General features: G+C 41.8%; 1 protein-coding gene across 2 annotated transcripts in view; it reads left to right on the top strand.

Moving 5' to 3' along the window:
* The first annotated feature begins 1840 nt into the window (after positions 1-1840).
* The window catches only part of LOC139998278 (protein O-mannosyl-transferase TMTC1), a 284183-nt gene continuing 263328 nt past the window's right edge, over positions 1841-22695 (top strand). For both annotated transcript variants that reach the window (XM_072022734.1, XM_072022725.1), the window contains exon 1: positions 1841-4437. In XM_072022734.1, the coding sequence (XP_071878835.1) occupies positions 4124-4437 (314 nt within the window). In that variant the 5' untranslated portion in view covers positions 1841-4123. The remainder of the gene's footprint in view (positions 4438-22695) is intronic.

The raw sequence follows: 22695 nt of genomic DNA, 5'->3' as shown, positions 1-22695 counted from the left end.
TGGTTTTCACGGAACGAATCCGCTCGATGGACAAGGAATGTCATAAAAACGAACGTTCCATAGACCGCGATGAAACACGTCTCTATTGTAATACTTTGCAATGCCACCATCGCAACAAGCTCTTTATCGCTTGCCATAACGAGCTCGTATTCTCATTACGTTCGGCGGGTGCCACCGATCCGTTCCCTCGTTCGATCCCTCGTAATCCTCGATGCGCATTTAGGCAGGCAATAACGAAGAACGATTACGTACTGCGATTCTTCTTTCCTGGTAAATGGCTAATTCTGTTTTTGATTTCAATGCTGGCAACAACTCTTTTTATTATGTAGTTGCCAGCTGCATTTAGGAAGGTGATAAGAAAGGACAGTTACTCGCTCTGACCATTCTTTCTGCTTTTCTCAACGATAGCAACTTAAATCTCTATAATCTCTATCGTATCTATTGGATCTCATAGTTGCACAGAAATGCACATTTGTTACATGCTGATCCCTTGTGTATTTCTTTTGTTTGTGCGATAGTTGCGATAAGATACGAATATTCAACGAGCGATGTGTTTAATGAATTACTAAATTATTAGACTCAACTTTGTTTATAGAAATGTATCTTGAGTCAATTATATCTTTTTATTTAACGTATCTCTGTCTTCAAAGAATAACGAAGTTTGCATGCATTGAAAGACGAAGAAAAATTTGTTCTTGGATTTGAAGTATCAGATAATACAAATATTAGAAAATTATTAACGGAATTTAGAGATAAAGAGTCGAAGAGATTCTTCAATGCGATTGAAAATGATAAACGAAGGACTCAGACTCGGAATTATAGCAGATACGTGTGCCGTATTACCACGGAAAAAGCGCAATGACGTAATATGTATCTATAAATGGCACGATGGTAAAAGAATACGGTTAAAGAAGTACAAGCTGAACTAAAAAATTAAACCATTTACCTGACTCAAAGTCAAAGAGGATAGCATATAGTAGAATCTTTACGAAAAATGTAAGAATAAAGGAAAGAGCGCTACCAAGCTGTTAATTCAAATGGAACAGATTGAAAGTGAAAAAAAAGCTGAATTTTATACATGTTCCGTTTGAAGTTATCAACGAGACGATCGTTTGAATAATCTTCTTGAGAAGATTTAATTCCTGAAATAATTTTTCAGAAGGACTTAATTCCTTGATCTATATTCATCTCGACGTTTCCTTCATTTCTGATGTAATTCGACAATTTGTCTAATAAAAGTCAGCGTTTGCATATTTATCATGGATTTGTAGGCAAATTTTCAATAAAACTGTTCGATCGATAAATAAACTCGATAGATAAATAAATAATACGAAAAATAAGAAAATTATTCGATAAATAAAAATTAGATCAATCGTAAGTTCGTTTCATTGCTGAAAGACTAATTCGCTGTTACTACGATAAAAAATAAACGATCGTGCTACAAATTATCGTTGTTAAATTATTTTTCCAGTGAAAAAATTCGAAATCTCGATCGATCGAGCTTCCTCTTAAAATTTCATCGATTCGAACGGCTGTCGTCTTGCATCCGCTTTCGCATCATCCAGAATCAAAAGCAAAGCCGAAACTCGAGCAAAACGGACACAGTCCTTCGCGACTGCTCGCGATGGATCACCCGTAGCGACTCTGGTCCATACGAGCAGGTAAACAAACACGAGGTTCGCGGAAAGCGAGCACGCGATGGAAGGCGGCCGAGAAAAGGGAGAGAGACAGCGTGGAACGCAGGAAGGAAATGCCCCGGGGTGGCTGGTGCGCGGGCGCGGCTTTGCGGGTCAGAGTGCGCCGGGTATATAACCGGGCGGTTGCCGTCGTCCTTTAGTCTTGCGCTTATCGTCGTCGCGACGACCCGCTCGAATTTGATAAGGACGCGGTAGTCGCGCGCTCGTGATCGCTTCGTTCCGAGAGCTTGTTTCGCTGATGGCGCGGAGTGCATTTCCTGTTCGGTGGTTCCGCTCGTGAGGGCTAAGGTTTCGTTCGTTCGTATCGATCTTGATCCTATCGGAACAAGTTTCCTTTACCAGAGAATCGACATAACAATCTGGTACCACTAGTTATACGTATTTGGTTCCACCAAGATTATACAATTTTTTCGAGTGACGCTTGTACATTTCTAAACGGTGCGTCAACCTGTTGTAATTGTGTAACGCGGTCGTCTCCGAGGCGTGTAAACAGAAGTCTGTCGGGCGTCCTGACACGAGACGAAAGTGTCGTGAAGTGGTAGGACGAGCTAAACGGCTGTAACGCTTGTCAAACCGGTTTCTCGACGAGAAGAAACGCGGATCTCTAGTACTGTTCTATCGAGGGTAGAGGAGGCTGGAAACTGGATCACGTTGCAAAGGGGCTGCAGCCAGAGATTCGTCGATGTTCGGGTGAAATGTCGCGGGAGGAAGGAGCGTGGAAATTGAAGGGTGCGAAAGGAGGAAGAATCGAAAGGCTCGAAGGGTGAAACCGAAGCGAAGAAAGGAAGGAAAGGAGAAGAAAAAGGGGCGTCACTGCAGGGAATTCGAGGGTTGTGCGCGCCTCCGGCCAGATACCACCGCTTGTATAGATCTATATGCATAGGAAAGTCGCGGCGATAGAAGTAGCCCGGACACGATGGCGTGTATCTGGGTCATACAGCCGTCCTCTCTCTGGCGCGCGGGTGTGTACCCGCGTGTTATCGGTGTCGCCGCTGGTTCTCCATAATTTTAGAAGATTCGTTCGTCCAAACGAAAAGAAAATAGGATCGTGGACTGGTCGTGAGAACGAATGCGTCTATAATTAAAAAGGAAGAAACGAGAGAAGGAGGAGCGCGCGTTGTTCTCCGGCTCGTCGACACGGTGCGTCGATATCCTCCCGTGGTGTTACATCGCGATTCGGATCAAACAGCCAAATCGCTAAGTCAACGAGTCGACCGTTGGTATCTTTCGCCTCGTCAGCGCCTCTGTACGAAAAGGTGCAGCGAGTATCGAATGCTCGTGGAAACGGGAAACAGGCAGCATACACGAAGCATCGTGAAGAAGGATCTTGGACGTCGATATTCGTGAGAGAATTAGCGCAGAAACGGTCAGGTTGAAACACTTGGGGAGAACGCTTCGTTGCCACGAGTTGTACACGGTTTCTCGACGGACGAGATCCACGGAACCGATGCACGCAAGCTCGTCTCGACCTCTTTGTTCGTGCAAAGGGTAGTGTATCGTGGTGATCGCAGTGGTTCGAACGAAACCCGTATCGGCCGGTTGTTTCGCCCGGTCGCCGGAACCGATCGGTAGAATCGTTCGCGTAGGTCCTGCAACGCGTCGTCGGACAACTCGATCCCCGTAACCGTAACGAGCTGTTACATCGTTACAGCTGTGCAAGTGGGGAGGGGGTGACACGGGGAAGAACGCGACCGACTACCCTCCCGCGGGGACAATCTCGACCGAACGAGCACCATGCGAGAACTATTATCTGTGGAAGAGCAATCAGTTTGCGCGAAACCCGTTTCTCTTTAGAGCGGACACATCGGACGTGCCGGCTCGGTAAATAATGAACCTCCGCAGTCATTTATCAAGCTCGCTACGAGGCCCACCAATGCTCAAAGTAGTCTAGTCGAAGTAAATGGAAGAGTGGAACGCGAGCCACGGACAGGTAGTATCGCGCGCGCCACCGCTTCCTGCTGGATTTCGCTAGAAAAACAGAAAAGATAAAACCTTCGAACCCCTGTTGCCTGCTCTATCTGTCGGTCTCGATCGATCGTTCCGTGATCGCGTGGCGTTCGCTAAAATGGAACGTTTACTGCTTTAATTACGAACAATCACGAGGAACAGGTCGTGACAAAAAGCCCTGTTTTCGACTTTCGTGTCCCCCCGATACTACGCGAAGAAAGAAAAAGAAAAAAAAAAAAAAAAAGAAACGAGAAAATATCCGGTCGATGTCGTGGTCGTTGTCGTTGAGGTGTTTGAGATGCGATCAGCGATCGAGTCGTGTGACGGTGAACGGTGGATTCGTTCCACGAGGATTTATCAGCTCGGTAGATAGCGGCGTATGAGAGCTAACTTGGCTCCATGAGAGTGATCATTCCCGACGATCGCGGCAGAACGTTTAGCCTGTTTCGCGCACCAGTGTAGTTCGCGTTTTGTGAATCATGAGACGACGAAACAACGGTTGCTGTTGCCAGAACAGCAAGAGGGCCGGTCGTACCGGGTGCAACGACTCGGAGGGAAACGAACCGCCCGGTTGGTGCATTTACGCGACAGTCGCTTTGGTTGCCGTTGGTTGTTACTTGAACGCGTTAGGTGGTGATTTCGTGCACGACGATATACCCGCTGTGGTGAGAAACAAGGACGTGCTCGGTCAAACACCGTGGACTAGTATTTTGAAGGACGACTTCTGGGGGACCCCTATGCACGATATCAACAGCCATAAGAGCTACAGGCCTTTGACGACATTGACGTTCCGGTGAGTCAAAGTGCTTCTTATATGAATTTTTCTTTCTCCTTGTGGTTCACGATGGTTATTAGATCAATAACGTTTCGCGAGCGTAACGAACACAGCGTTGTAAAAATTCCAAAATGTATGTTCGATTTTTGTACTTTGGCGACCTTGAACTCTACCGTGTCATAGGTTATCGAACTCGTCTCTACAGTCGTTGATTTCCTACTAGTTCTAAAAAATAACGGAATTTCGTTCTCTCTGATTTTCCTCGTAGGTCTGTCATTTTTGCAACAAAAGCAGTGGGAACTAATAGCGCGAAAATTCTATATAATTAAACTATAGTTCCGACGTTCTTGATAATATAACGATAATGCGAGATTTTATCATACAGAATTACAAAAGTAGTGAAAATAATCAAATAGTATTTTTTCATAGAAATTTTATGGATTTTCAAAGGTGAATTTCTGAAGATTCCGATGGTTTTCTTTCGTACGTTTTACTTAAAATTTGTTCGTACATCTTTCATTTCGATTTCTTTCGTACAAAATCCATATCTTGATTGTCAATAGTTCTAGCGTTCAGAATAATTTGAGACAATTACACGCGACATTAAACTTGTTTCTCGCTCTTTAACGAGTATCAAGATACAGCGTACGTGCACACGAATAATTATCATAATCGAAGTTGACGTGAATACGTTAACTTTCCTTTGGTCGCCCAGAGCAAGTTCGAGCGTTCTCACCTCGCCGAAGGAGATTATACGTTGAGATGTTAGATTATACGTGGGTGTTTCTTATCCTATCCTTAGCAACATAATTTCTGTCACCGCGATAATTAGTCTCACGCTATCTTCCAGACGAATATTCCGACTATTTTCGAAACGCGAGCACTTTCTCGTGCAAATAAAGCCATTAAAAAAGAAGAAAAAAGTAATCGCAAGATCGGAAACGCGAGGTCGATTAAAATCTCCGCAAGTGGCTCGCGAGCAGCATGGCAATCAGCGCCGGTATTATTAAAACGAATTCGCCGTGCGCCATTCCTACAATTAGTAGACACTTCGCTTGGTCCACAATTAAAGCTGCTGACTCAAAATAAACCGCTGTGAGCGTGCTCGTTCCGTTGGCTTATCGCGAATGGAATAATTACACGTTGTAAGTTTCGTTGCAATTTCTTTTTCGTCGCTAGACAAGCCGGTATGAAGCGCGATCGCGCGAAGATGATCATTCTTACGCGACGTTTTAAGTAAGTCCTGCGTTCGCAGTCACTGCAAGCGCGTTTTAAATGCACCGCGTTTAAATGCATTAAAACGTAGTTTAAGCTTTTGGCAAAACGATCGCAAATAGAACGCTTCGTAAACTTTTTTTAGAAATTTGTATTTCGTAATCTTCGAAAAAAAGTTGACATCTAATTCTGTTACTTAGATTCGTTGTACAACGTTGGATTTATTCGGTTCGTCCTTCATTTTAATTAAATACAGCCTGTCCAGCTAATTCCGTCGTGTTCTCTCTGTAAAGACATTAAGGATGAATCCGACAGATGTAAAACTTGCAAGTTTTATTCGTTGATGCTCCAGGAGAGCAAAGGGACTTTATCGCTGACAGCGATTAATGAGAATACTACGTAGGAAGATTGTACTCCAGTTATTTATGAAAGCTCGTAGGTTGAGGTTAGGTGGAGGAATATGTGTTGGATTGTCGGAGAGTCCTTTGTCTAGACATTTGCAGTCCATAGCTTACGAAATAATTAGTAGTAAGCATCGTACTAAACGTATTATATTCCTAGCGAATATCCGCGCATTTTAAAATCGCAAAAAGAAAACCTAACTATTTCTCGATTAATTAATCGCCTCAACCATATACGACCTGTGTTCACCCGTGAGAAAACAAACAGAGGAAAAAACGAAACGACGCTTTTCGCTAGCGTAACCGTAACACCCCGTAACCACAGAGTCGCGTAATCACCTCGTAAGACGTCGCGATACCGTCCCTGGATAGACACGACATCTGTAACGGACAATTTCTCGAGCGGTTCCGTGTCCGTATATCGATTCGCTGGTTCCGAATGGCGAACGGAAAATTGCGGATGCGTGTCCGGTATAGGAGGATCAAGCGCCGTATGGTCGTCGCGTATAGTCCGCGTTGCGGCGGCGGTATGGTTACGGGATGGGTGACAAGAACCTGATCACGAGAAGCTGGTGGGCACACCGGCGCGTTACAGCGTATCCTGTAAACGCGAGCAGACCGCTCGCTTTCCGCCTAGCGCCGATTTGATGCATGGATACCAGTTTGCCACACTCCGCGCGCAATACTGCATATTGGCTGGTATTGGGCGATCCATCATACCGCAAGACACCGGCACATCGCTCATTCGCCTTAACGCTCCAGATGCCGTTGCCAACTTCGACGTGGAGAGACGGCTGGCCTCGTACATTCTGCCGCTAGAATGAACGCGGCAGGAGGGGCGACGTTTAGGGTTGGAAAAGGGGCGGGACGAGCGAGAAGGGGTTAGCATTGCACTTCCGTGTTTCGCGCGTTGCCGGAAGTGGAACGCATCCATAATTCCGGAGGCTCTAAGACGAGAAGACTACGGCTGCCGGCGGGTGACGGTTAGTTCGTCTTGAGATTACGGGATATTAACGATCGGGAGCTGGCGTTGTTTTCAGGTAGTTTGCACGAGTGCCTTCTAATCGATCTGTCCGTAATTATTTTTCCAAATAGATTTATCGTGGATTTCGTTTAGCGATGTCTTTGTTTCGTTACCAACGTTCGAACGTTGGCGTGTTAAACGCAGGGCCGAAGATAAGAAAGTTTCGTTGTTTTCTACGGCACAATGCGAGTTTCTACAGTTGCTAGTCACGGGGCATGGTCTTTACGGCTGTTGTACTTTCAACCGCTGGGTTTCATACGTTTTGATCGTTGAACTGCAGTGTGAGTAGCAGGTGTTTCGGTTTGAGGCGAATTTCCTTGAGAGTAGGTTTGTTTGGTTTCAGTGACAGATTATCCTACGTTGCGTTTTCTTCTCTGTTTCTATATATCCGTGTTGGTATTTCCAACATGGTTATTACTATATTTGATGCATTTTATCATTTGCTTAACAACTAGCTAACTTCGAAACAAACGTCCCACTACGTACACGCTCAGGCAAAGATGTTTAATATTTCTTAATAATAAAACTAAAGGCAACGAGGATATTTATTTTGCTTGGTTTAAAACTTCGACGAAGGAAACTACGATGATCATTTTCACCGAAACAGTTCCAACCCGATTAAAGCGAAATGAGAAAATCCAACTTCAAAATATGCCACGAAGTCGGACATTCTCCGAAGGTTTAAGTTCGTCTAAAAACCGGACGGCTGATTACTCTTGCGCTTCTGAAAGCACGAGCTCGTTCACATGGCAACTGGAACGCGCGTCCAGAAAATACTAGTAACCAGAAAAAGAGTATAGCGTATGTTTATAATTACTCTTTTCATATCTCGCAGGGCCTGGTGTCGATTACTCTCTTTCGGTTCTAGCCGTAGGGCTATACACGGGTCAAAGATTCCGAACAATTCAGTTCCTTCGCGTGCCAGTAACTTCGCCTACATTCATACACGTACACATAAATACATATGCATGTTTCATTCGCTGTCTTTTCCTTGTTATTATCCATGCCTTTGATCCCTTTATCGTAGAGAAAACTTCGGCGACGCTTAGAATATATTTTGCTTTTCAGAATTTCGATTTCTGTAGAAATGAAAACGTATCGACGATCCGGAAAATTCCGAGTGCAAGCTGGTTGACCCGTACATTTCACGCTCGCAATTCCCCCAGCAAAGTATCTCAGGGGTTTCCGAACGTTTCTCGCTAAAGCGGTCATCAACTCGGCTACGTGTAATGCACGGGCGCGCGCGTGTTTGCACGATTACGCTTACCGTACGAACATGAAAACCACCTTTCGCAGATTTCTGACCAACGAAACGAGAATATCTCCCCTAAACTCTGGTTCGATAACATGCGATTTGGTAGAATCGATCCCCCCGCATGAGAAACGAACTATTCCAACTTCGTTTCACGTAGCAATCGTTCGTCGAATTGACTTCTCCGCGGTGTGTGAGCGCCAAATAGTTTTAGGCCTTAAGCCCAGTTGCCGAGCAATTGCTACGAGTATATTTTCGTAGTAAAATACGGCGATTCTTCGAGTGAAGCAACTTGTCATAGCGTTATTACGCGATACAACTAATTTTCTTCTCGCATTTTATTGGATCGGCAACTAAGCGATTGCGGATATTGCCATTAGGTGGTATTGACAAAATCCGCAATCACTTAGTCGTCGATCTAATAGTACAATTTAGTACGGTAATCAAAGAAAGTGTTCGAATACTACCCGAAAGAAAAATTTTTCCTAAATTATTTTGCAATTTGTGATCTTGCAAACGTTCACGACGATTAGACGACCAGCTGCACGATATAAATAGAAGTTCGATAGCAACGAAAGGAGAACTACGATGCAACAGGGAATCTAGTTTTCATACATTTCATACTCTTTAACTGTAAGTTATAATATTCTTTCTTATAAAGTTGAAAGTCACGATGATCCGATAGGACGATGGCAACCTAATAATACTGTTTACGTTAAACATCAAAGCTTGCAGAATTGCCTCCACTTAGTCTTCGTTACGGTAGCATATGTTGCGTGTGGTAGCGTACAAAAGAAAAAAATCGTGCAAGCCTCATGAAACATCGGCTTGAAATATTGCGGCGATTTTTATCTTTGCTCAACGTTGTCTCGTTTAATAATTTAAGCTCTATTTACTAATATTACGCTGCGCGTATTTTGCCGAGTACGCTGCACTATATCACACGATAATGTTTTATAACACAGCGTGCGCAATTGAGCATGGGGCAATCTTCGTGTAAAAATAAATTGAGAATAATAGAAATTTCTTTACCTAGGGCTCCGTCTCCGGGGAAATCGATTTTAAACGGTTTCCGAGTATAAATATATTCGACTGTAACAGCGAATTTAATTTAAAAAGGTAAAACACGTATTAGTATTAGAAAAAGTAAAAAATTTAGAGAGTTTTATTGTGCTGTTTCTACGGAGAGCGAGAAAGGTTCTACAGACCGTGAAGAAGAACAAGAAAGTGAGGCTCAGGTTGCGAAACAGTTTCGACAATTTTAAAAATAAACCTATGATTATGTACTTTTCGAAAATTCGAAATTATGAACGCAATCTAACGTAAATTTTCGAGGTGTGATAAATATTCAAATTACGACAAATTATGCGTTTGTTCAGATGTGTAAGTGTTAGAAATCTGAAATAAACGGTGGACGCGATCTAGCGAGAGTCTTGACCACCATGTAGGTAGTTAAATAGCGAAGGAAGCTCGGTTAGATTCGCGTTTGCAATGGCGAGAAGTTTCCTGATTTCGAGTGTTCGCTGGATTATCGCGTTCGTAAATAGAAACGAACGGGAAATTGTTCCCGATTCTCCGATAAGAAACACAGCGAAGATAGGATCGAACGGTGTTTTGGCCAACAACTTTTAGTCGATGCTATCTTTTATTTAGTCATTTGCGGTAATGGAACGAGGAACATCGTCAGGAAGTCATTTACGTCGGAATAATTAAATAATCTTGTTTTTTAATCTGCAAGCCGCATCGCTTAACCAGAAATTAAAAATTATTAGGAATTTTTCGTCCGGAAAGTATCTGCAATTTTGAGCCATTTAATTTGAAAGAACACGATTTCTTTGAAATCGAACGTTCTATTAAAAAAGTAATTAATTTGTAATTAATTAATTTACTACGTTTTAAAAATTGAAAAATTTTTATTCAAAACAATTTCCTTGATGTTGTACTTCTCGATGCATTACTGACGCACGTTTCTAAGGGTATTCATTTTATTTAATTAATAACAATGCAAAGTCCCAACGGAAAGAATCTTTAGGAGGAAGGAAATAGCCAGGTGAGCGTTGAAAGTGAAAATCGATCGGAAATAAATTAATTTAAGGAATATGGGCTATGAGGTAGAACACCAACGCCTAACTGACACAATTTTTGAAAGGTTTCTTAGCCCTTTGAAACTCTCAAACATGTCGAAGAAAAGGAAATTATTATATTTTGAATAAAGGAAATACTTGAAATATTTTTGTGGCGCTAGAGTTAGATTTTCATGGCGACTTATCGATAAAGATAAATGAATTTCAGACGCGTTAATTTTTCTTCTTTCGGGTATAGCCGTGACATAATTCATTTTCGACAGAAATAGAACAACATTCGAGAAATAGAACGTCTATAAATAAAGAAATTATTACGTAGACGAGATTGGGAATTCGATTGACGGATATACACGCTTTACGATCTTTACAGAAATTCTGACTTTTATTATCAAATATCCCATAAAATATTCAGTACCTGTTGTAACGGCTAGTCATAGTTTTAATTTTTTATGTCCCTGTAAAGTTTCATTAAAATCCGAGAGTTACACTGCGTGTGCTTCCCTTGTCAGAGTTAGTTACAATTTGCATACTACGTAACGTACATTAAAATATTGCACTGCAATTTTATACGCTTTGTCATAAATTCTTACATTTATAAGTTAAAATTAAGCCTAATATTACTGTTAAACTTTATGTCGAATAAATAACTCTCATTTATCGTTTTTCTCACGGATTATACTTTTTATTCCGTCTATGACTATACGTATATTTGCACGAATGCATCGAAGAAAATCAGCGTTTTAGTTTCACCATAATCTAATAGTATTTTATAGCAAAGTGCACCACAGGCACGTTTATATTTATGTATATAACAGGAGAAACACATTTACGTTTGTAACAAGGGCTCAGTTGAATTACGGAAGGCAACATAGAAACCGATGTGTTCTTTTTTTTTTTTTTTAGCTGAAAACATAGAAACTATTTTGTAACGTTACGCGTTGCCAAAAGACAAATAAGAAAACGAAGAAAAATATAAGCGAAAGAACACAAAAAATTCTGTGGTTAGTAAAAAAAAAAAAAAAAAACAACAAACGGAAGCTTCAGGTAAACATGATTTACCGTAACCGTTTCGCCGTTTCATAACCAGAACCACGTAGGAACACAGGATAGGAATGCGAAATACCATCAAGAAATGCAAATGTTTCCGCAAAGAGCGAAGATCCATTAAGCTTCGCGAAATCTCGTTTTCTCTTTCGTTCTCGGTTTAAACCGAGCGTCCTTTGCATTTTAATGTTTACACTCGTCCGATGAAAGGCGCAAACAAAAAGAAAGCCGAAGGCAAAGAGGAAAGGAAAGAGAAAACAACTAAAGAAAATGAAGAAAAGAATGGAAAAGTAAAGAAATAAAAAATGGAAACGAGCCTCGAATCGTTCTTTTTTTTTTTTTTTTTACTAGTTTTCAGCGCTCACGCTCGGTTATATTCTTCCTCCGTTCGAATCCGCGGGCGCGTTTTTCGCAGCGTTCGTTCTCTACCATTTATTCGCGCGCGGCTTTTTGTGCTCGCACAATGACGATCGATATAATCACATTTGCCGCAAGTAGAAACTTATACCGTTCCCTAAGAGAGATTCTTCTTTGTTTCGTCATACGTCGAGAGGATAAGGAGAGAAAGAGACAGAGAGACAGAGACAGAAAGCCAGTTTCGCGCGTGTCGGCCAGAATAAAAATTGTCGGCGGTGAGTTTTATCCCAGCGAAGTTAGCGCCACGAAGCTTTTATTCGCTGCGCGCGGCCGTGCGCTCTTTTGTGCCGGTCTTTATCCGTTTCTGGGGGAGAGACGGTTTTCATTAGGAGTCCGCGTGACGAATTATCGCTGGAAAGCAAGTTTCCCTTCCTAATGGATCGTCGATTACTTCTTACGGGTTCTTACTTTGATCGCAAAAGAATGTGTAAAGTGCTTGTTACATGTAGCTGTTTTGTTTGCAGAGATGTTTGTTTTAAAGAAAACCAGAAGCTATTAACAGGTTCCTTTCCTGCGTTACATTATCCACGTTAATTGAGTTACTAAGAATATCCAAGTTCCGAAAAGACGGACCCATGAATTTTGAAACTGTGCTTTGGTAGTATTCGTAGAATATCGATGTAAAAGTGGCCTAAATTGAAATTAGAAACTTAAGACGAAAAAGGACGATAAATATGTAGGACCGTTAAATAACGTTAATGAACGTTGAAATATAAAACAGAATAGAGCAGTGCTCAGACGACTGGTATAAGAATTATTAATTAGTTATATAAGGAAATTAAATTTCCTTCCACATGGGATATTTTTAACGTAATACAAAATAGTAAACGTACAAGCAAGATGAAAGAGAATTCGGGAGGATAACAATTGTGACAGATGTGATCCCTTTGAGTTCCTTAATCTGTGAGTTTTTAATTGTACATCAAACACTTGATGATTATTTAGAACCTTCACGAGGATTAAAATTCAAAGGTTACGTATAAAGGTTACGTTAAATTCCTTATTCAAAAACCTACAAATGTTCTACTTAAGTTCTACTTAATCCGTAGTCTTTTTCCAATTTTATTTTCCTGTAATTGCACGATTCATACAGCGAGACAGATGAATCTGATTAGACATATTAGATCTCAGAGAATTATGTTTTATTTGGAATAGCAGAGAGCACAGCAACTCTGCGATTAAAAAGCCGCAATGCAGAAGTCGGCAAGTGGGTGTACGTATTGCTGACTATTCGAGCTTTCACGCCTCTTTAGTCTCCTGTGGCCTCTAGTCCCGCGCAACAATGTTTGCCAGCGGTGAGACTGCATCCTTTCATAGTATCGCATAGTTTTGCATAAAAATCTCAAGCATAAATATACGTACACATAGCAAAGTAACATAAATTACAAAATTATGATAAAAATTACTAGTATCCGTACAAATACTTGGACTTCTTCATATATATCGATCGATAAACGGTATACGATTACATAATCTTTTGTGATATCGTTATCATGTCCGATCAACGAAATTAACAAACCCGATTATACGAATTCAAAGAACTGCAAATCCCGCGTTCTCTTTTATAAAATTATTATCCGTCTTGCGATCGCAAAACGATAGGAAAGGAACGATGAAAAACCAACCACGTAATGGATCGATATTTGAAATCAGTCAGGTGTATCGTATTTCTCAAACAGCATGGAGTTCGGTCTCGCTGTTATTTCGCGACTTTCGTTTCACTCGGTTCGATTATACGTTGGAAAATGGCTGGAACGGTTTGTTATGCGATCTTCAGTAGTTAACGTCAACAGAGAGAAAGGACAGTCGTCGGATTTTCAAAACAGTCACGCAGAAACGCCTTGCTGTTCGTCGATACACGGGTAGAACGGCTTTATCTCGTTATCACTGGCAGAGACCGTAGCATACATAGGAGTAACGAGGCGAAGTTGGCAGTTGCGGTTCGCTTTCCCGCGTATATACGAATCCTTCTGGTCGATCTATCGTGTGTATAGAGCATAGAGAGGGGAGGGAATGGGCAAAGGGTGACTCGTATGCGACGCGAGTATAGCAGCGAGGGATAGAAAGCGGAAGCTTCCGGGACGCTCGCGCGATGTCACTGAAAAAGCTCAGCGTGGAAACGAACTCCGGTAAATGATCGCTTTTATCGATCTCTTTTCACCTGAAGAGCACGTAGCGCACGCTGCAAGATAGCGCGAGCTTCGTTCGCCAAGCAGTCACGACGCAGTCAATCGCCAAAAGAGATAAGACACACCATGGGACTGTCGAGCTGAGAGGGCGGCTTCCGTTCAAAAGAATTTGCAAGTTAGCCGGGTTACGTGTCTCTTCAGCTACCGTCAGCGAACGAGTTTATCCATGAAAGGCGAGCTGCAGTTGCGAAAAACTGGATAGAATATTCTACCGAGTGAATTTCAAGCAAAGGTTGGTTCCTACTTGAAAAATATTATCGATCGTAGAATGTGTTTGCTATAAACGTAAACCTTTTAAGAATAACGCACGATTTGGTTAAAGAAAGCGATTCGAATGTTTCGTAACATTTACTCGGCGATAAGTAGTAAGTATTCGCTTAGACGATTTCCTCGTTCGAAACACTCGAGCGCTTCCCTTCTGATACCATTCAGCTTTGAGCCTTTAGGTTCTTTTGACGACAAGGATTTCTTGGTCCAGCGGTTCACTTGACGCCGGTAACCTCTCGATCTTAAGGTTTAGTCGACGTCAGGGACCTTCCCATACCAGACTTCATTTGGAATCAAAGTCATCTTTGTCTCTGGCCTTAAAATCAAGTTCTCGACTTCAAAGTTCGTTTGCCACCAATTCGTATAGCATATTCAGATATCGATTAGGCGCCACGTGTTAGAAAATAGCAAAGCTTAAGCATCGACGATGTTCCATCGCCCAAGGCGTTTAAATCATGATTCACGATAGTCGAGAATTTCTCAGGGTGGTTTTATGATGATTTATGAGCAAAGTCGCGAGCAACGATGCGCTGTAGCGCTCGGATGCGTGCATATGCGAGGGAATAATTATTATTAAATTACTTGACCCGACGCACCGAGCGGAATCTCGTTTCACGGCGTTACTGACACGCATGAATGATTACGTTGCGGATCCTAATTCAGACGTGCGATATCGCATTATACAGCTTGCCACGTACGTTCCCTCGAATTCCATTACGTCACGATCCATCTGATCTGATATGTCATTCGTTTGTACGATCAATCCACCGATTATCGTGGATTCCGCGTTTTCTTTGGCGCTTCGTTCGTTCAAAATCGTTCGACACTTCGCGAGCGTTTTAACACTCTGCTGATCGTTTCAGAATCGATACAGGTAGTCGATCAGGTTCTGATAACTACGCGTTTCGCGCGAGCAACGATGGAGGGACAAATAAAGCGAGATTCCAATATCCTACAGTTTCTATTATCCGTAGCCTTGTGTCGGAGTAATTCATCGTTAAACTACGGATATTTATGCAGTTAAGAGAAATTGAACGAAACAAGTAAAATTATTGTAATTGTAATATTATTTCTTAATTCCAATTATATACGATATACGCGTTTCCTTTACTGTAGGCTTCAACGATTCGTGATAAATCAATCGGAATCGAGTATGATCGTTACGCTAGTTGCAAAATTAGCATGAAAGAATCGATGAAACATCTGGATAATTCAATCATCGGTAAAATTCGCGAAACACAAAAAATTCCGGCTTGAAATGCCAACGATCCGATCGGGGTCCTCGTTCATCTCACCTCTGTCACTGCGTCACAACAACGATCATTCTCCCTTTAACGCGTTTACACAGGACACCGGGCATTGATTAAACGTCCGTGGAATATGTAACGTAGAAAACTAGTGTTGGTGGAATCGAGTTGCGGTGCGAATTCTGTACGTTAGCGGCAATCGAATTGCGGTTTAGATTCGGCCGCAATAGCGAGGATAGAATTTTCAAAGGATCGTAGCCGGAACGAGGAGAACGGTGATAAAAGAGGGAATGCCGGTTCGAAACGAAAATCTAACGAACGCGTTATCAATTCCGTGACGAAGTTCCGTTACGACGTTATCTCACGCTCGTACTCGTAGAGTTTTCAAAATTGGCAAAAACTCCAAAGACAGAAGAGGAAAAGGAACTGGATGAATTTCTTAGCGATACAACTGCGTATCATTGAGCGATTTCTTCTCGCTGCTCTTACTCGTTCCACGCGTCCTTCGTTTCATATACGATAGCCTACGAGAGTATTGGAACACTCGTAGCGCACCTTTCACGAGCATAGAATAGACTCCCGTTTTAATCGCTCTCCGCTCTAACCGATCATGCATCACTTGATGTCTGATCACGCACTTGCTATTCTACTGACGTCGAGGTATTTCGTACTGTACTTCCAGACACCGCTGTAACTTCCAATATCGACTGTTACCGATGACTAGTTGGAAATTGCGATTGCGATTATGTGTCGCGAGAGGTGATATTCCGTAAAACCTCTATCTTTGATACTATTAATCGCGAAATGCAAACTTATCGTTATTATTCTTCCTGACATGCAGGTTATTGAAATTTTTGGATCTGCTTATTTATTTTTGGTTTCACATTCTGGCAATATAATCGTAATAGCAATGTCTCGTTACAGTACCAATGAAGTTTTCAAATATTTTATACAACACGCGCAACGTATGATTTTCTATAGTTTTACGAGCCACTGTAGCAAAGAATTCTGCGGTTCTCTTATCGACCTTTCGAACCTCCTGGTTTCGGTATTTTCCGTAGTACGTCTTTGTTTCGACGTCTCGAGGACACATAGTGTCGACAGTAAGAAAAGAAATTCCTCGTCCGAACGTCGACAAGAAGGTACCATTACGTGAGGACCGTTCTTTCGGCGTTGATCGTGACGAGGAATCCGGAGCGAGCTTCCGGATACAGCTCGAAGAGCTGTATCCAGCCGTTTATTGGATTCGTGAACTTTGCCACGGGGTATGTAATAACCGAGCGGGCGAAAACCCCGTAAATCCGTGAGAAAAGAAGAGGAGGAAAAACGAATGAAAAGAGTGGAGAAGGATAAGGTCGAAGGAAAGGAGAAACTGCCGCTCTTAAGGAGTCTGGACAGATGGAACGATATTATTGTGCCATTGAAACGAGCGCGGTATTGAAAAAGTTTGTCCTCTGCGTATTTCGATAAATGATTAATGCACGGCAACGTGGAAAATTCCCAAACCGATTTTTATTCTCCGTTCGTGTACGCTCCTACATTTTAATAGCTTTCCCCCTCTCGGACGCGATGCTTCTGTACTCTTCGCAATTATATTATCTTCCTAAATGAGTCGTATTCAAAGTTTGTCAAGAATAGCGAACAGATATAGTTTTCTACCACTGTTAGTAAAAAGTTAATCGCTTGACAAATTTTTAACAAAGTTATATCATTTCGGAACATTACTTACTATCAAAAGCGAAGTAGCCTGAGTCGAAAATGCCGAAGAAACGGAAATAAATTCATAAACACGAATTTGGACAGATTAAGAAGTGTTTTTAAAAGATTAAGAATGTTTAAATAGAAAGGAAAAGATAGCGTTAAATTGTCACAACGCTAAGAAATTAATACAATAGAGAGATAAATATATAGTCATAGATTTTATTGAAAATAAGAGAATAACATTTCTGTGCATAAATTTACTTGTATCGTTCTCAAGTAATAATTTATATTTTTTACATTTGCAACAACGCGTGTAATTAGCACAAGCATTTACCTACAAAAATTCAACATCAGTTTTATAAGCACAATTTCCAATTTTACTTAACTACATTTTCAAAGTTCGAGCGAACTACGAAGCAAAATCATGACTAAAATTATGACTTTCTATTGGAACGAACGAGTGTAACGTTTTCACGAATGGTATAATAAGCTTTGAAACGCCAGATGAATGCGACATCTCACAGGTGTGCAATTTTACGAGAAAACAGCGAGAAATGATCGATCCGGAATGGCTGGCGCGACAATGACACAGGAACCACCGCCTCTTCGTCGTAAATATATTTTCGGCCGTGAGCTTCGGCTCTCGCAATCGTAAATGCCACTAGATGCAAATACAGTCGTCGGCGAATGGGTCGACTGCATTTACCGCAACAGAATATCGATGCCGTGGAAAGTTTGGCCATACGAATTCACCGAGAGGGTAAACTTTCTGGATACCCTCCGGTTATCTGAATATTCATCGTGCTGCGACTAAAAACGCAGAAAACTCCTAGTTGTCTCCCTGGAATGAATGGCAGTGATCTCGCGCAATCTATCAACATAACAGAATCGAGGCATCTTCTCGATCGCAAGGTGTATTTTCGCAGTTCGGAATGCGCGATAACGCGCGTGTCACGCATCAAATTTCTATTTAGCACGTGTTACGCCAGATGCGATGGTCCTTGCGAGATTCCTCGTGGTCTGCGCACCAAGATCTACCCATTGTTACACTGACCCGCAACAGACCTAAGGAGATACCATAAACCGAATCTGTTCAGTTTCATTTCTCTTCGCATAAACATTTTCGGTTTACAGATGGTCCTTACGTTTGTTGCACGCTCTTACCTATTACGGAGAAAGCGGGTGTCTGGCGAGATAACAGACTTTTCCCATGAACAAGGATGCCCATATCTGGTTTTCTTTGTCGTAATAACTTCATTTATTAACCAATGGGCATCGCGGATCATCACCCTCACTTTTCTACCGAAAAGTGTGGACGACGAATCCGCGTTCTGAGTTCAAAAGGGCACACCCACACCGAGCTTTCCTCCTTGACGGTACGAGACAGGTCCGAACAGTTTTTCTTGCGATCTTTTGTAATAAAAAACCTAACTGTGACAAATAAACTCAATTTTCTACTGAATCTTTTATAATCACTTAAAAATTACGCGACACGTGCTTCGTCGCGTGAATTCTAGACGCCTTGCAATATTTGTACCACTTTCGCTAAGTTTCCGTCGTTGTATGAATATTTGTTACGTTGATTCAATTTTCTCGAATTTAGGGTATTTCATTGACTGGAATTTTGAATTTGTCGTTTCTGCGATTGTTGGAGTGAGATAAGCTAAGATCAAGGAATGTTTCCGATACTGTTTGCTCGTCGTGCTGACACTGCAACAGTGCTGATGCTGCGACAAACTGAAAACAGCATGACCGAGTCGATAGAAGGTCGACTTGGCAAACTTAATTCATTTTCGATCGGTAATCCTGTTTTATCTCTCTGACACAGCAACGATTAAATCAGACGAAAGCATCTTTACGGAAATCGCGATTTCGATGGATGATAATTAATTTCCAATAAATGGGAACGTTCGAAGAAATTTGTTTCGGCGTTAAAATTGTCCGATCCATCGAGTTGACAATTTCACGATCGCGATGTTTCGTTCGATGGAACGATCGTCGTTTTTCTTCCCTATCCGCTGTTGATCGGGGTACATATTTTTAAATACCTGGAAAGTCGAACACTCGCGGATGGACTTATCGGTATGCGTCGCGAATAATACGAAAATTCATTTCGCCTCCGTCGAAAAGCTTGCTAAAACAACAAAGCCCCGGCCGAAACGCGTTTACCGCGCGTTGCACGCTGTGCGTTTATTTTCGTTCGGACTAATTCAGCATTCAGCCGGCATAACCGAGAAGAGTATCGATTTTAAGCCGCGCTGAAATGCGTTTTTAACGTTCTTTTCATTCGTATAAACACTCGATCGAGCCCGTCTCTTCCCAATTACAACACGTTCTGCACTTTTCGCGACGCGTTTAGGTCGCCTGCAGCGATTCGAAGAACGCCGTGCCGGCCGATTCGATGTAAATGTTCGGGAAATGGACAAAAGGGAATAGATTGAGGTGAGAAAGAGTTGTTAAATGTAATGCGTTAATTCCTGGTTTAATAAAGAGATATCGTATTGCTGTACGTCTCGTGAGGTAATTCAATGACTATCCTGTGATAAAACGAAATTTTGTTACACGATTATGTTCATATAGGTACAATGACGAGAATATAAACGGAGGAAATCCTTGTACCAAATATAACTTCATTTGCTTCGTAATTATTACTCGAAATAAAAATTTGCAAGCTTACTCTGCCTGAGATCGCGTACCTTTCAGTTGGACTGGCCAAGCCCTTGACTGAACTTTTCAATGCCATACTTTTATTTGCTTATACTATTAGTATAATATATACTTCTCCAACGTAGTGGTTTCTCGAATTTATTATATTCCGCAACTTATAATTTATAATTTAGATAAGTATTCTGTGGTGGATGATATATGGATGTATCGGTATAGTGAAATGACGAGAATGATTGCTGTTGCAACCGTCAATTGTATTACGATAGACGTTCGTACAAAGTGTTTAACTAGATAGAATAAGTCGCTCGCGGATAACTTGGTAATAACTCGTAAATACTCGCGCGTCTCGATAATCGCTCAACAATTGATTATCGATAACTGATTACGCTCGCGATCGTGTCCGCTTATTTATACTGGTCGGGGGGAGTCGGAAGATTCAAATTCGACTTGGAAGGACGGTTGCCCTCAACGGCGACATTGTTTTTGCCTGGAGATAATCTCGCGCTAATTTTGTATATCGAGACGATATCCTTAATCCGAGGCACAACAACAACACGAGTCGCTCTCGCTTCGCCTCGTATGTCACCACAATTTTATACTTCGTCCGTGTTTTTATTTATAGTGGCAAAGACAAAAAGTTATACTTTAATTTAATTCAGTTTGAAATTATCAGACGAAATAAAAATCTAAGAATACAAGAAGCATATTTCTCAATGCTAGATTCCAAGAAGGTCGAGAAATGAATTTTTTCATAATTATATTTTAAACTAGGGTGTGTGTTATGAATATTAATCGGCTTGGAGTTTCTACTTAACAAATGTTTCGTTTGCGTTCTTTTATTTTCTTGCTTATTTTTTATCATCGCTAGTAACGTTCTCTTTTAGTCCTATATTTTGTCATTGAACAATTTCATCCGAAAGAAGCTTACAAGCAATTCTCTTAAGTAAAGCGACCAGGAGGATCGTATATTCCGGCGATCCTGTTGCGATTATCGCGAGTATTCTCGAATGTGTGATCGTCCTATCGTATTACGACATACTTGAAACGAGAGTTTCCACGAGAGTTCTCGGTGTTGCTAATCTGAAAGCTCTTCAAGCCGAGGTTACGCTCGTTTGAAAATGCGCGAAGGACTAGCGAAAATAGGACAAAAATTTGGTAAAAGTCGAAGAACGTTGGACTCGTCACCTTTCTGAAATACCGTCGATGTCATTCGTCGACAAACTTTTTTAGCCTTCGAGCGAGAGTTTCGACACACGTTTATCGATGTGTTACGCGCATGACGCGTTTTTTACTTATACACTCGACATAACTGACAGTAATTATTTGACATAGTTATAATAATGGTACACTCGAACGATGAAGAACTTTAACGATGAATATATACATTTCTTATTTTTCTTGCCTTTTTAAGACGTACTTAATTTCATACTTATTTCGTTGATTTATTTTTACGTTCAGTCACGTTCCTTTTCTCGGCCTTTCTTTGGTCGATCATTCTTTTTCTAAGAAGGTATTTTTTGTCGACACCGTTAAGAATTCTGATAGAGTATGCGATTATCGGCGATCGACTACCACGCAAAGTGGTCACCCGTGTAACGTTGGATCGAGTACTTCGATCTCTAAAAGTATAACCCGTTTATTTTTATTAGTCAACTAAGTTAAAACCGTATACTCTACCAACACACGTTTTCATAACCTCAAGCGATACATCCGATACCTAGAATAAAAATGGCAAAAATGTTGTGTAAAGCAGCAAGTTACGTCATCGTGATCATTTATCAAGCTCGAAAACAATAATATCATCTCTTCGATAATATAAACTTACGCTTCCATCTTCATCTATTATCCCAAGTAAGAAACAAATAATCCGATAATAACATCTTATTTCTAGTATCCTGACACGTGACTCAGGGTAAGTTCCGATTAAAAAAATTTTTCAAATACCCGAGACCCTTTCTATCTTACATAGTCCACGAAAGATCGCAGAATCGTCTTCGGAGAGGAATTATTCCGAACGAGCGTACAAATTTATTCCTCTCGTTCTCGGAGCAAGCCCTGAAAGGAATGTATCCATGAAATTTTCAGCCATTGGCGAGGTGGTATGGTTGGAATCGTGACTTGGCCGAGTCTATCTCGGCTGCATTTTCATTGAATAATTGCGCGAATGGTAGGAAGGTGGCGGCGATTCGTTATCAGGCGGACGTGTCGTTCGATTCCTCGGATCCGTAGAGTCGAGGGTGGATCACGCGCCTCGCGTGCTGCTGGTCTCACCGTGCGACCCGGTCTGTTTCACCAGGAGGAAAGGACGGCGGGTTTCATGGCTCGCGTGGTCGAAGCGTGCCGTGAGCCAGCGCTGTAAACTTGCCTCGCTCGATCGTGCACATGCATTAAAGAACACTTTCCCAGCGCGGCCACCGATATTCACGATAGGCGGTGCTCGCTGGTTGAGCACTTTATTGCCTCGTCGCGTCGTCGCACGACCACGCATAATTTTCATCCGGCTTCTATGCGTCGAGCTAACGTCACCCCGACGTCGAGCGAATTAATTAACGATTAAGTGTCTCTCTCTCCCATTTCTATCACCCATGATTCTCTAATCCCCGACCACACTCCGTCTCCTCGCAGAAACGCTGATTATCAGCGTTTAATTATTGCGGGCTAATCGTTGAACGTGTCGCCGACAAACATCGTGCTCGGATAATTGGGCGTGACGCGTCTATTGTGCGATCTGCTCTCTCTCTCTTATTTTCTCTCGCCGCTCGAGGCAC

Source organism: Bombus fervidus, chromosome 1 (genome assembly GCF_041682495.2).
Source record: "Bombus fervidus isolate BK054 chromosome 1, iyBomFerv1, whole genome shotgun sequence".
Taxonomy (NCBI): Eukaryota; Metazoa; Arthropoda; class Insecta; order Hymenoptera; family Apidae; genus Bombus; species Bombus fervidus.
Note: the sequence above shows the minus strand (reverse complement) of the source record. Positions and strands in the feature narration are given on the sequence as shown.